The sequence below is a fragment of the Phyllostomus discolor genome, chromosome 10 (genome assembly GCF_004126475.2).
Source record: "Phyllostomus discolor isolate MPI-MPIP mPhyDis1 chromosome 10, mPhyDis1.pri.v3, whole genome shotgun sequence".
In the NCBI taxonomy this organism is placed as follows: domain Eukaryota; kingdom Metazoa; phylum Chordata; class Mammalia; order Chiroptera; family Phyllostomidae; genus Phyllostomus; species Phyllostomus discolor.
The window spans coordinates 17885706-17900509 of record NC_040912.2 but is presented as its reverse complement, the minus strand read 5'-3'; the positions used below and the strand labels follow the sequence as shown (position 1 = coordinate 17900509).

The 14804-nt window shown below is 37.3% G+C and overlaps 1 protein-coding gene across 1 annotated transcript in view; it reads left to right on the top strand.

The window, feature by feature from the left end:
- HDAC9 (histone deacetylase 9) overlaps positions 1-14804 on the top strand; it is an 825092-nt gene that overhangs the window by 589592 nt on the left and 220696 nt on the right. Inside the window, exon 16 of the mRNA XM_036010543.1 lies at positions 10677-10797. Coding sequence (XP_035866436.1) covers positions 10677-10797 — 121 coding nt within the window. The remainder of the gene's footprint in view (positions 1-10676; positions 10798-14804) is intronic.

The following is a 14804-nucleotide window of genomic DNA, read 5'->3' as shown; positions in this document are numbered from 1 at the left end:
ATGTCTATGGCTCATTCAGCAACTGGGAACGTGAATGAACACACCAGAGCATTGTGTACAGACTTGGTTTTGCAAGTTTTATTATATATTTATAATAGAACTAGCAAATGTTTTTTTCATATTTGAAGTTCTGCTTTTGACTAAATGTATTCTTTACCAAAGTGAAGGAATTTGAACTAGATTTATTTCTCTAATTCTTTCCTAAGCAGTATTCATCTTTTGCTGGCAGCATCCATATTGTATGGTAGAAGATTTTCATACTCTTTGGTAAATTTTAGAGTTACTGACAACGTTTTCATGGTTTCGATAATGCAGTTTGGAGGCTGTCTACACGATCCCATTTGGAGTACGTAAACCAGCAAGGGGACCTGTTTGGGGTAGACTGGTCTTAATGGACATGCCTTCATGTGGACTTCCCCATCCACTTTCACACCCACTGTACATGGTTTCCATGCTTGGCAACCTTTCTGTGCTTTTGCCAGCTGAGGCATTGCTGCTGATATTTTTTCACTTTCAGGTCTTTATCAGTTCCTGGAGCTTTACCACAACCATTCCAACTTAGTAGTGGCTGATCACAGCATCCAAGTGCATTATTAGATTGTGGTATTCCTTAAATCTTCTGCCTGAAGGAACACTGTTTATGAACAGAGAAAAGCACAGAAATATATAGAGTGGAATGTGGCCCACACTGATCTCAAAAACCTGTTACCATCCCTATCTGACCAGACATCCTCTTCAGTTCCTCATACATCACATTATTTTACTCACGTATTACTTGAAACCACAAAAGTTAGTTTAGACATCACACTGACTGATGTGATAGCACACCCAGGGTGAAACATCAGAAGCTTTGTGGGGTTGACAAGAATGAGTAAGTCTAGCCCCAGACTAGAAAGCTAAATCAGAGTGTCTCATTAACAAACAATGTACTTGAAAGCCCAGATCAGCAGATTTAATCTTTTTTTATTTTTGTTGATTCTATTACAATTTTCCCAGTTTTCCCCCTTTGCCCTCCTCTGTCCCATCCACCCTCTGCTCCCACAGTGCATTCCCACATCATTGGTCCATGTCCATGGGCCAGATCTTAATGGAGACCAAGCACAAAAGTCTGATCCAAAAGTTCTCAACAATACAAACAGAACATGCTTTTTCTCAACATAGTTTGGGAGCAGTTCACTAGGTGTTTGCTTTCTTAAGTGATGAAATCATTGCCCTATGTATTTATTTGCTCCTATATTTAAAATATCTAGGACTTTATGCTGACCTAATCCCAAACATAAAATGGAATTTCTAAAACCACTAAAAAACAATGAACTTGAAGACATCTAGGAATGTAATGTTATATTACTTCTGTGTGAATGATTTTAGAGACACACAGTAGACTTTTTGGAAATGACCATTAGCTTAACAAATATAATCCTTTTATGGAGGCTTTTAGCTTCCATGTAAGATAAAACATAGTACCAAAAGGTCTAAAACATACAACCAAAAGAAACGTGACTTCTTCCTGATTGTTTCTACCCGAGAGTAGGGGAGGAAATGAAATAAAAAGGGAACATACAAAGATTGTTGCAACCCAATTCAGCCCATTCAGAAATAGTGAGTCTATTCCCTTAGCCTATACTTTCCCCAGTAAACACAGTTGAAACAGTTGATACATGTTTATTGTGGATTTTCTTTAAAGTTTTTGGCTTGACACCTTAATTCTAATGTACATTCATTGATATATTATTAAACCCTACTACAAGTATGCTAACCTTTCTATCTCAAGCCAAATTATTTTGAAAATATCAGTGCTGTCAGGATGGGTGGAGGGGACCAACAACCCCAGAAACATACAACAAACCTTTCAACGATTCACCAAAACTCCTTAAAATCAGTTGCTAAAAAGCCAGGAGGAAAGTACACCATGAATGCAAGTGATCAGGTACAAGGGGATACATTATCTGGTTGAAAAGTAAAGAAGCTTCTTATGCTTAAGAGCTCCCTGGTTAGTGTTTATGAGCCTTTTAAAGAAATCAAGGCCAATGACAGTATCTTCTCATTGAACTTGACGTTTTCAGTCCAAGAGAAGAAGTTAGGTTCCAGCTTGAATGTGAATGAATATTTACCATAATGGCCCAAGGTCTTAAGGAGAATCAGGTCTGCCTTTCTAAATGGTCTAGGTAAGACTATCAGGCAGTTCAAGTCCAGCCCTGTTCCTTGGTTATGTCTACAGCAAGCATTCCTGAGAAGGCAACATCTGTGTGCGTGGGACTCCAGGGACCCGAGCACCAGCCCTGGTGTCTGAGTTATCACTCTCTCGACTGATATGGACAAATTCCTCTCTTGCTCATGAAAATAAGAACTCAACTCAATTGTTCTATTAGATTTTACAGAAAGGGGAATAATCAGGTAGGATATAACACATCCAAGTTGGCCGATGTATTATTTCTCAATGTCCAGATAGCAGTTTGCCATCTTTGAACACAGCTTTCCTGCCATTGTCTGTGTAGCCACCCATAGTCAGGGTTCAAACTGTGCTTTGACATAAGGAGTTGACAGACCTCTGGGGACATACCTGGCCAGCAAGCAGAGACCTGTGGCCAGGTAAGTGGCTTTCATTCATGTACAGAGCTTCAGTTCTGCTGGAATACAGAGAAGAGTCAGCTTTCCTCAGTCAACAAGGGTAGACAGTTTTGCAGTTAAACAACGATGATGGAAAACATGACAATTTGAAAACATTGAAAGGGCTCAGCTGTTTCCGAACAATAGCCTTACCCACAAATCAAACTTATGTATTGTGTCATTTCATTTGGCAGTGTAGAAAATGAACCACACGGGATCCTTCAAGGGTTATTTTTTTCACATTAGAGTTGACCTTCATCCTGCCATTAATTATCTGTGCTTTTGTCAAATCATTTAACCCTACTGATCTTTGGTTTTCCCATGTGTAAGACGAGACTGTTAAGATGGATTTTCTAGGATCTCCTCCAGCTCCATATTGTATAAAATTAGATGGCTAAGGAGTTCGTTTAGAATATAACACTTCCTTTGGTTAAGTGTAGACAAAATTTTTAGGCTGTTTTAGTAAACACATTGCTTTCAGTTGGTATGCGGTAGTGTAAACTGGCTCTCCTCACTAGTCCTGCTTATTAGCCAGAGAAAGCATGAGTCCTCATTATGTTAGATTGTAGTGGTTGCAAGGATTAACTTCCTTTGGCATGACGTGGCTCTGCTTTTACAAAATTGAGATGCTCAGTAGTCCTTCATGCCAATATCATTCCATTTTCCCCCTCTTGAGCTATCCATACTTAGTTTAGTGATTTGGTTGAGAGGCAAAGCAAAACCAGCAGCTTTCTTGTCACCGTAAGAAATAGCTCTGGACGGGTCATTTACTCCCTTCTTGAAGAACAAGCTCTTTGACTAGGTACTGGGCTTCTCAAGTGCGCGTGCCCCTGAAGAAAAGAATGCACTCTTCTGTGCTTAAAACATCTCAGACTGACCCGTCATCTGCTAGAAATGCACTTGCAGTTGTTTTTCCGAAACTGCTCATGACTCTCCGCCCCACCAAGCCACCCACAGACACCCGCTTGCTCTCACATTTGTTTTGAGAATAATAACATTTTATAATGCTTTTGTTGGATTCCACTTTATGTGGAATTTGCATTGCTTCTTTGTGACTAGGGCTGAATAACTTTGTTTTGCTTAATTCCTAAGTAAAAAAGCACAAGCAACGTACTATGCTGCCGTGTTTTAGCTCTTGTGTTCAAGTGCCAACTCGAAGTAATTACAAAACAATTCTGTGACATGAAACCAAGCTACTGCTGCCCCTCTGGGACTCCTCCCCAGTTCCAGGGAGAGAAGAGGAGAGCAGGTTCAGTATAAAATCGTAGGATACCAAGGATCTCAGGGCTGGAATCTCCAGCACACTTTCCTGCGCACACATAGGTGGTTTTAAATACCTTTTGCAAGTCTAAATAAAGAAATACAATACCCTTTGGAGAAACGGTTTTTGGAATGTGCATGTTTTCTGACATCAATGGTACAGAGCACTGAATACTGCAGGTTAATGGAAATTCAATTAAACATTTGTTTTATAGCGTAATCTAACTAGATGGCAGCACACAACAGCTTACTGTTTTGTTTAGTTGGCAAAAAAAAAAGTGTTTTTGTGTTTTAGAATCTAACTGCAAAGCAGTAAAAAGAACTCAAATAGGGAGTCTTGTGAATTGTCTCTGAAGATACGGCTAAGTTAGGAAGTGGTAGGGATGATGCAGATGGGATGGGCGCACTGGGGTGCACTGACGTTGTTCTGCGGGAGATTTGTCAGCCACAGTGGAGTGGGCCCGGGCAGATCATACGTTAAAATGCCTGTGCAACCTACAGTCAGAATTAAGATGATTTGGAATTTCTTGTTTTGATTTTTATTTCTTAAAAAAAAGAAGAATTGACATGGAAAAGGACCAGTGGAAGGAAGTAAGACACACTACTCTTCTGAGTCATTTGGAAAGTGATGCAGGATTTTTTTTTTAACTGCCACTTATTAACCAAATATTTGTTAACAAAAACAGTTATGTTTCTCTACCATCTGAAAATTGTACTGTCAAAGTAAGACGAAATATTTGCTGTGACAGTATGTTTTACACATGATTGTTATATTTAAAGAGCAGTGCTTTGACCCAAACCATTAAAATATTCACTTACAATGGTGTTTAAAAAATAATTACAATGCAGGAGAGTCAGTGGAGATACAGACTGTGAAAATGGAGCAGTTACTATAATGGAAAACTTTTTAAAACTTTCTGATGAGCGTAATGATTTGAAATGGGTGGAAATAAATTTTTTAAAAATGTATAGTACAGATGCTTTTAGAACTCAGCCTTTTATTACCAAGAGGGATTTGCTGTTTATCTGAAGTGCTTTTGAAAGTACTCTGTGCCCTAAAATATTTTTAAATTAAGTTGTGATGACCAAATCAAGCAGTTACAGGCAAACAGAAGGCACTTGTCATTTTGAAGATCAGATAGATCTTTTTTACCTTGAAAGTTTCTCTGCTGACCATTTGTATTAACTACTCTTTAGGCCCAAATGTTGGTCAGTCAGTACAGAGTCAGTATCTTGAATTCATTTATGAACAGGAAAAATGGACAGGTCCCTCTGAACACGTGGTTCTCAACCCAGGCTTCCCACTAAAATCCACGGGGTGGTCCTAAGGACCTGAATGCCCAGACTGTACCCAAAGTTAATCAGGAGCTCTGGAGGTAGGACCCAGGAATTCATACTGTTTAAATTTCTGCAGCTCATTCCAAGGTGCAGTCAGTGTTAAAAATCACTGCCATAGAAACTCAACTGAAGTTGACAAAGTTTCAACATTGTAAGTAAGGACAAACAGATGAATGGAGTCAAATATTTGGAGACAGAGCCTTACTGATGTTTATCTGAGAAACAATAGCGGTACTAATTCCAAACTTTCATACATGAAAAAAATATTTTTATTTGGGAAAATTGCTCATTATTTTAGTTGTCACAGTCTAAGAATGAAAAGTTACCCCTAATTTTCAATTATAATTAAGTTCATAAAAATAGGCTTCAAGGAATAGGGTCCTTGTGAAAACCCTCATAGTCAGATCTCTTGTGCCTCAACCATCATTATGTATCACTTCAGTCATTATATTTGCTTGCCTAAGGCAAACCTATAAATCAAAATAAGGGGCATTTTATTGAGTTTTTACTGTGTTTAAGGTTATTTCACATAGAATCTTATTATTTTTGGGCTAAAGGGGGACTTGAACTAATTTAGTCATACCTCCTCACAGTTGGGTGTGAAGCAGCAATGGCCCCGACAGGTGTCTCGTAGCCGGCTCTGGGCACATTAAGGACACAGGAGAGTCAGAACCCAGAACTCAGGACTCCTGACTTATAATTCACATTCTTTCCATGTGACCAAAAGAAAGGACCAAGCGTGCTGGGCTGTAGGCCCCCTTCCCATTTTTACCACCGTTTCTCTATCAGCAAGTTCTGAGGAACACAGGCTATTAGATGATGCCAAATATATGGAAGGAGAGAATGCAGTTGGGGAGGAGGGGATAAAAACTCTCTCTTATGTAATATTTAAAGAAGCGATTGTCTCTAGTACTTAAAAACTCCAGTAGGTATACATGGGCCGATGCATGAGACCAGATTTTGTATGTGTTTAAGAGAGAAGGCGTGTGAAGACTAATGAACAGGCCATGAACTGGTTCATGAAATATCAAGTACGGAGTTTGTAACAAAGGGTAACTTTGACATTCAATAGTTATTTATGACACTTTCATTCTGTAAGTCTGCAGCCCTATGGATTTTTGTAGGGGAAAAAAAAACTCATCTCTCTGTTTAGGGACACTGGGTGAAATATTTTCAGAAAATGAGATATTTCAATGGAAATTTTTGCCTAATATGTCACCACTTTGAAAATGATTAAAGAAAATGGGGTCTCCCCCAGCACAGGCAGGTACTTTGACTTGTCAGATTTCAGTTGGACATTTTCTCTTAGTTTGGAACTGCCGCAAAATGAGCCCTTTCATGTCCTCAATAATACCAAACCAATGCAACCCATCTGTTCTGCTAAATTATTTCTAGTTCCCTAACCAAAGGCACTGCTTTTTCATGCATTTTATCATGATTTTATGCCCTTTATTATATTTTACAAAAGGTTCTGATTCCTCCAGGGCCAATGAGAACTGATTAGGACACTGGCCTCAATCCAGGCTTTGAACACAGGAGGGGAAGGAATAGAACTGTTTCCTTTTTTCCCTGTGCCTTGGCAGGAAAAAAAACCATGAATCTATACCGTGTGTGTGCTCTGTGTGTGGGTGGGTGTGGGCAGGCTGCATTTCATCCTGCCACAGTATGACTTTGTAGGCCATGTTCAGAAAATTCCTACTATAATCAGGTTGCATTAATGGGCTTTATTTCAGAAAGACTATTTCTTCAGGAAAGAACCATGGTGTCTTGTGAGACTCAATGATATGGTTGTTTTAAGCTACTTTGGTCGAACTTCAAACGGGAGTGTGGACTGGGGTTCCGAACAGAATAAGCTTCCCAGATGCTCACACAGAGTAGGCACTGCATGCACAGAGTTCCTTTCCGACTGTTGGGAAGACACTGCCCAAGGGGGAGTCACAGAGGATGGAAATATCATAGCGCACACATCCTGCGTTGTAGGGTTCCTTTATTAAGAACATGAAAGAGGAGCTGTAAACTTGTGTTCCCAGGCCTGTGTTAGCAAGGTAGTTAGGACCTGTATTTGGATCTCAAGTCAGATTTCAAGAAATAATCAAATGAGTGCCCTCTCTTCCATGTGTTGGGTTTCCAGATATACTCAGGATTCCCAAAAAGCCTTTTGGTGGGAATCATGGATGACTGTAGAGAGACATCCTGCAGACTAAATATCTCTGAGAACGGAAATCACGATCTCTCTAAATTACAATTATCACAGCACTTTATCCTACTTTGTGACTCATTATGCTGTTGACCTTTGACTCAAGAGAGCATCATGAGAGAGAAATGAAGGGAAAAAGGGTGCACCGGAAATAGATATATGGGAAGGGATTAAACAAAAATATCTATAGTTAAGCATAGACACGTAACATAACAAATAACTCATGATGATACCAGAGAATGAAAACTTAGAGACCTCACGTGGAGAGGGAAGATGAAACTGATAAATCTGAGGTGGCTGATAACAGTGAGGCAACGTGGGAGGACTCCAGGAGACTCCACCGGTTGAGGAGAAGGGAGAGCTGTGGCCATTTCAGACTGTTTAGCTTAGTCACCCTTCAGGTTGCCATAGCCGGGCCCCTGTGAGATATTAATCACAAAGCATCCTTTCTCCAGATCCTTTTTCTAGGTAGAAACATTTTCATATTGTTTTTTTTGCCCCAAAGCTCTTTCTGTACAAACATGTATGTCCTGTTTGTGGATCTTACTCTCCAGCAGCCATAGAAGCAGAAGGTGTTAAGAATAAGTATTCCTTATATTTAGTGTAATTATTTTTAAAGAAATAGTTTTGTAATAATAAAAAGAACAAATACTTCCTGGAAGTAAAGAAGGGGAAAAAGTGATATCAGAGCAAGAAAATAAACTTACATTTTAATAGTGACAAGGAGGACAAGAGTTTAAACTGGGACAGCATACTCTAAGAATAAATACATGTCAAATAGGCTGGGCTAGATTAGATCCTCTATCTACGTTGATCGGCTGATATTACATAAAGGGATGACTGGTATTCAATTCAGCAGGTGTACTCCTGTGGTTTGTCAGCACTTGAGCCCCTGTCAATCATTGAATCTTGTTAGCAGATTATTTTTTTCAAATGTGTGAGTGAGAATGAGAAAGGAGTTCAGGCAGGCTCAGGGTGTGGGGTTACAAATATATATGACTAGCTAATGAAAATATAAAGACACATTTCTGGTTAATGATATTTAATGTCATCCTAGAGGCATAAATTCAATCTAAAGCTAAAATATATTTATAGAAAAGGAAAAAGGGAAAAAATCAATGAAAATTTATGATATCAGTAAAAATGTGGATCAGATTATTAGCTATGGAACTCACATTATTTAAGGCATAGATGTTTCACTGTATCAGTATATAAGATGTTAGTGGCTATGGATTGCTTAGTATCATAGAAATGAAAGCAGGAAGCTCTGATATTTCATGGTGTTCGTTATTCTGCCAGATAAGACTGGTTGCCATGGCCCAGTTTCCAAGGCTCTGCTCATTCCAGTTTTAGGTGACTCAGACCCTAGATTTACCACTATTTTTCTTGGATTTTCCACAAGCTGAAATCTCACAGCTAAAATGTTTTCCTTTAATACTGACTTTGAACTTTTGCTTCCTAATTTTATCTCATTTCTTGTCATTTTATTGCTTTGGTTGTTCTTGTCTTCCATAAACATTTCCAAAATTAGTGCTGATCATCAAGGCGTGTAGATCAATAACATGTGCGTTTATTGACCAGAGCAATGACTGACCAGATGGCCATCGTTCAATTTGCCTTGGTCTTCAGCATGAGTTACTCAGTTGAATTTCAATATTCAACGCCTATCTGGGAGTCATTTCTCTGACACATATTTTTACTTTTCTAGAAATGTAAATTGGGTGTCAAAAAGAGGGAACTTCAATGCTATGACAAAGAAAATTCCATAAGCATTTGTTTGTTTCTTTGGCACATAATGCCACAGTGTCAAGAAATTTCTGTTTTCTCTCATTCCTGTTAGGTTCCTGCTACCCCATGGGTCTCCCACTGCTCCGCTCTCACTGTTATGTGACTTATTTTCTGTGCCAAGCACAGCCCTGCCCTCTACCCAGTCAACCCCTAGCAAGTGTCAGTAAACTGAGGTTTCCTGGCCTGCTCCCTCAGACAGTCACACCTCAGCAGCAGCCACGTCACCTTAAATTAGGGAGACTGACTGTGGAACTGTCCTGGTCCAGAGAGAGCTATTGTTGTCACCTGATGTTTCTATGTCAACTGCTCATGCCATGGTCACAAACATGACAGGACAGCGTTCTCTGAACAAATTCTCTTTGAATTTCACTGTCACAGTTTTCTTCTAGTATACCGCCTTACAAGTGCCTTGTTGTGATATATGTTTTACGTAAAATATTAATTCTGTCTGGGTAATTTTAGGGAACACAGTGATTTTCAAAAGTTCGGCTAATTCATTTCATACACCAATATGATGTTTACTGGGCTTGCAGCTATTTGAACTGAGAAAGGCAGCTAGGAAGAACACGTGGCATGTTGATTAACTGAGCTTTAACTTAACATATGGATTTGTCTATATTGAATGACCATGTTTCTTAATTGACGTGAAAGCCTGTGCCCAGCATGTGTGCCAAAACATGGACTGAGTCTAGAGTGTCTCAGACTTTCTAGAATGTCTGGTTAAGCAGTGGCTATCGTTTTTGTTTAATTTCCACCCTCTTACAAACTAATACTTTTATAAATACATTAAAAGTGAAATATTACAAAAGTAAAATATAACCAAAGACAAAAATGATTATATTAGATTCAACAGACATAAAAATATTCTGTCAAGTTACTCTAAAAGTTTCTGAACATTCACTTTGAACTCTACACATATCTCATCACAGTCCATTCATAAACAATTCTGAACTGTTACCGGTCCCATAGGACACACTCCAAGTGACATTAGTCCACATTAACACTACTGTGAGCTGCACATGCGTGGAGTAATTAGCATATTTGTTATAATCAAATACATTAAAATATATTGCCTTCAGTCCTTTAAGAAACTATGAGGAATTTGTTTCAACAACTTTTTTAGGTGAAAGTAAAATAAGATGTTGATGAGTTTACTTCCCAGCTAAACAGTAGGCCCCATTTGTTTGTAGGCTGATACTTTTACAAAGGAGGCCACTACTAATTTCTTTGTTATAGATTTTTTTATGCTACAGAAGAATATGCTTTATGTCAATTGCCCATTGAGGCATAAGCAAGCCGTTGGTTCTGAACCTTGCATACTCTCATTTTTCAAATACTATTATGGTACTTTACTAAGCAAATCAGTGTCACATTCCTACATGATGAAACTCAGCCCATTATTAATCATCTTAAATGTGACTCGGGGCCTTATTTTCTTCTGAATGTTGTCAGTGGAGTAAGGTAGGCTTCTGCTATTTTCTTTCAGCGGATCCAAGGTCGAAAAGCCAGCCTGGAGGAAATACAGCTTGTTCATTCTGAACATCACTCACTATTGTATGGCACCAACCCCCTGGACGGACAGAAGCTGGACCCCAGGACACTCCTAGGTCTGTATGGGCCTCCGTTCTACTGAGAACAGCACATTCCAGCACCGTCATTAGTCAAGGCCAGTGTCAGTTCAAAATACTTGGCAAGCAGTGCGACAGAAAAAATCAGCCTTTCCATCAGCATTGCTCTGTGGAATGAGCCGTTTACAATAGAAGCCAATGTAGATTAAGAAAATCTTGCATTAGAAAAATGGCTGCGCAAGTACCATGATGTTTACTTTTGAATTCATCTTTATTTGAATAGCATTTCTTCACTGTGTTTTGGCATGCAGGAATAAATGCATTGTTGAGTTTGTTCGCTTGCATTTTTGAACTGAAAAAAGAAAGGTTTCTACATTCCTTATGCAAATGTATCTTTACCTTTTGCATTCGTTTCGTGTCTTTCAGTTCTTTTTTTCCATGGCTGTAACATGCAGAGGGCGTAGCACAGCTTGTTTTTAGTGGAAACTCCTCATCGCTGCGCCTCAAAGAGTGCATGTTATAGTGAGCTGGCATTTTAAACCTTAATGTAACCTTCTTAATGTCTTCACTGTGGAATTAATCAGTAAAGTAGATGGCAGAAGTAGAAAACTAATAAACATAATTTTTATTTAATGTAATATTTCTCAAACCTTTGCCATCAGATTTTAAAATAAAATGAATGTTGCACAGGTTTATATAAACTTTATATGAGAGATAGACTTGGAAAAAGTTCATTCCAAAACCGTAGTTTAGTTAAAACAATTCCATTAAATTTATTAATAACCCTTTATAACATGGAATCACAATATATAATATGGCAATCCATGCCAAAAGGATATTTTTAAAAACTATTCCAACTTTAAAAAAAGGCATCTTAGGGCTTTTTCTTGTCTTCTTGTTTCAACAAAACCTATTGTGTCAGTTCTAAATCATTGGACTCTCTCACCTAATTCAATATTTTTTCAAAACGATTTTGTTATTTGGTTCTAAACAATTCAAAAGCAAGTATGTGACATGCAGTAGGCAGGCGTCTTGGAAAAAATAATAAGGGGAAATTAACAGTTACCCATTATACTCCTTACAGTCTGCCTTTTTAAAAGGAGCGGCAGGCCTCCCTAAATTTAGGGGTAAAGGCATGTGGGCGTACACGCACACGCACACGCACACACACGCAGGGAGTTAGTGGAGGCTTGGGAAGAAATTGACAGAGAGGGCAGCGCACAAAGATAAATTCACTTTTCAGAAAACATTATTATTTTTTAAATTTTTTTTTAGTAACATTTTTTTAAAGATTTTATTTATTTTTATGGAGGGAAGGGGGAGAGAGAGAGGGAGAGAGAGAGAGAGAGAGAGAGAGAGAGAGAGAAACATTAATGTGCGGTTGCTGGGGGTTATGGCCTGCAACCCAGGAATGTACCCTGGCTGGGAATCGAACCTGGGACACTTTGGTTCCCAGCCCGAGCTCAATCCACTGAGCTATGCCAGCCAGGGCTAGAAAACATTATTAAAATTAGATAATGAAAAACAATTTGTGTAGAATTAAATCTATATATTAATATAAAGGCAAATAAGTCAATCTAAACATATATACTCTCTTTTTCTTTTTGTTGAAGGAAGGAATCTGTGCACATATAGATTCTTTACATAAAGTACTTTATTTGCTGTGAATACTATATAATAAGTGTGCTTATTTTTATCTGGATTAGTAATCTCATATAATTTACTCAAAGATAAAGTAAACTTAACTTTCCTGTTTTTATGAGGTCAAAATACACACACATTTGAAGAGAGGAAGCGTGTTCATTTTGATTACTTTTTGATTTAATGGAGAGAAAACAAGTAGCAACTATCCCCATTTTATTTTATTTTTATTATTTTTTTATTTTTTACTATGGTCTTTTTAAAAAATATATTTTATTTATTTTTAGAGATCAGGGAAAGGAGGGAGAAAGAGAGGGGGAGAAATATCAATGTGTGGTTGCCTCTCATGTGGCCCCCACTGGGGACCTGGCTCACAACCCAGGCATGTGCTCTGACTGGGAATCGAACTGGCGACTCTTTGGTACACAGCCTGTGCTCAATCCGCTGAGCTACACTGGCCAGGGCTTTACTATGATCTTAAACTATAAATCAGCCTGGACAAAAGACTAGATATTTTGGACTTAACTGGGAAGAACTTAAGTGTAGGTGTTTGAAAGATGTTGCAAAACAATCATTTTCTACATTTTAAGAGAAAAGACATGTTTGTAAAAGAAATGAAGTTTAAACTTTGATGACTTAGAACGATTAAATGGAACTGTTACTTATGAAACATGGCAGTGCCACCATTTTGAAAAATTAAAATTGACATTTGCACACAAAGATTTTCTCAAAATATCCAACATAAATATCATTTAAAATTTTGATAATTTAAAATTAATTCCAATGTCCAATGTCCAATGACCTTGGACAATTCTTTTTATGTATGTATACAATGAAAACACCAAGAACCAATAATTTAATTTTTAAAGTTTAGATCCAAATAAATTGGCCACTTATCTCATTAGTTTTGGGTATTTAACATGGGATAATATTTATACAATTAATGATTTTAGAGGTTACATAGGCATCTCTCAGGGAGCAGTGCAGTAATTTCAATATTATGTATGGGCTACATGAGTAAATATGAACAGGGATATTGTGTTGTTCAGTCTTGATGTCAAGTTCAGAATTCAGCTTTTATAACCACTTCTAACAATTTCACTTTCTCATGTAAATCCAGAAAGAACAAAGTGTCCTCAGTTTCAGATCTAAGTGAATAATTCCATCCTTTTTAATGTTTAACTTTTCAAGTTTTTTTTGCTCTTTATATAATTTGAATTCTTGTGGCTTAATTTTTATTTAAACCTAAAAAACAAGATTGAAGCTGCCACATGTAAATGTACATAAATTTATAAACATCAAGATGTTTCTCTTTCTGTATCCCCTTTTTTCACTTGTATATATCTTTCTTCTTCCCCTATTCCCTCCCAGCACAGACTGGTGGTCAGTGGGGGGTAGTTTGTCAATGTGTGCACACATTGAATTTAAATTCATTCATTGTATGAAATTCTGAGTTCAGGTGGTAGTAGTCCTCTTGATAGTTAATGTTCTGGAGTTTGGGGTAAAGATTTAAATAGGAGCTCATTATGACCAGACCTATAAGTTGTTGTATCTTGAAAGATAGCTATAGCTTATAAATAATGAGATTTGAAAATGTACACCATTCATCTCCTTAAATACTCTAGATCCTGTAAGCTGACACTTTAAAAACATTCTCTCCAATCATTTTTGGTGCAAGGTTTTCCTTAACATTAATATTCCTGTTGTTCTTACTACCAGTTTTCATGATTGTATGGCTAGCCAGATCTCAGTTCCTGGGTAAGGCAATATAGTGTTACTTTTTAAAACTGCAGTCAATTCAGCAATTTAAAATATTTTACACACTACAAAATTTAAATTATTGATTATTTATCTTCTTTGTATTATGTAAACATTACTAAATACAATTCTCCTTATGCAGCATATCTTTTCTTTTCCTTATTCTCTTAGAGTTAAATCTTTTTTAAAAATTACTTTATCACATTATAATATTAACTTTATTCCTTTACACTATGGAATAAAGAGTTCAGACATTAAAATATATAATATTATACATTTTAATTTCACGTGTGACATATGAATACACCCTTGCAAAATGTTCAGTAATGTAGAAGTATCTTTGTTATGAAGAACAACTTAAGAAAACTTTACCCCTCCCCAAGCTATCTGTAATTTTTTTTATGTATCTTTTACTGATGTCAGTGTTTCAGGTTTAATATTTTTTCATGACTTGTTTTTTGTTATCTTTTTTTATGAAGACCCTTATATATAATGAGACACACTATTTTTTTCATTTGTACTTAGACCGTGATTTGTCATTTTCCATCTGTTAGCAATTGCATTTGAAAAATTAACTCATGCAATTTATTGTTTTCAAAACTGAAATATTTTCTTTGACGTTAAAATCTAATTAGTCTTTTAGTGAC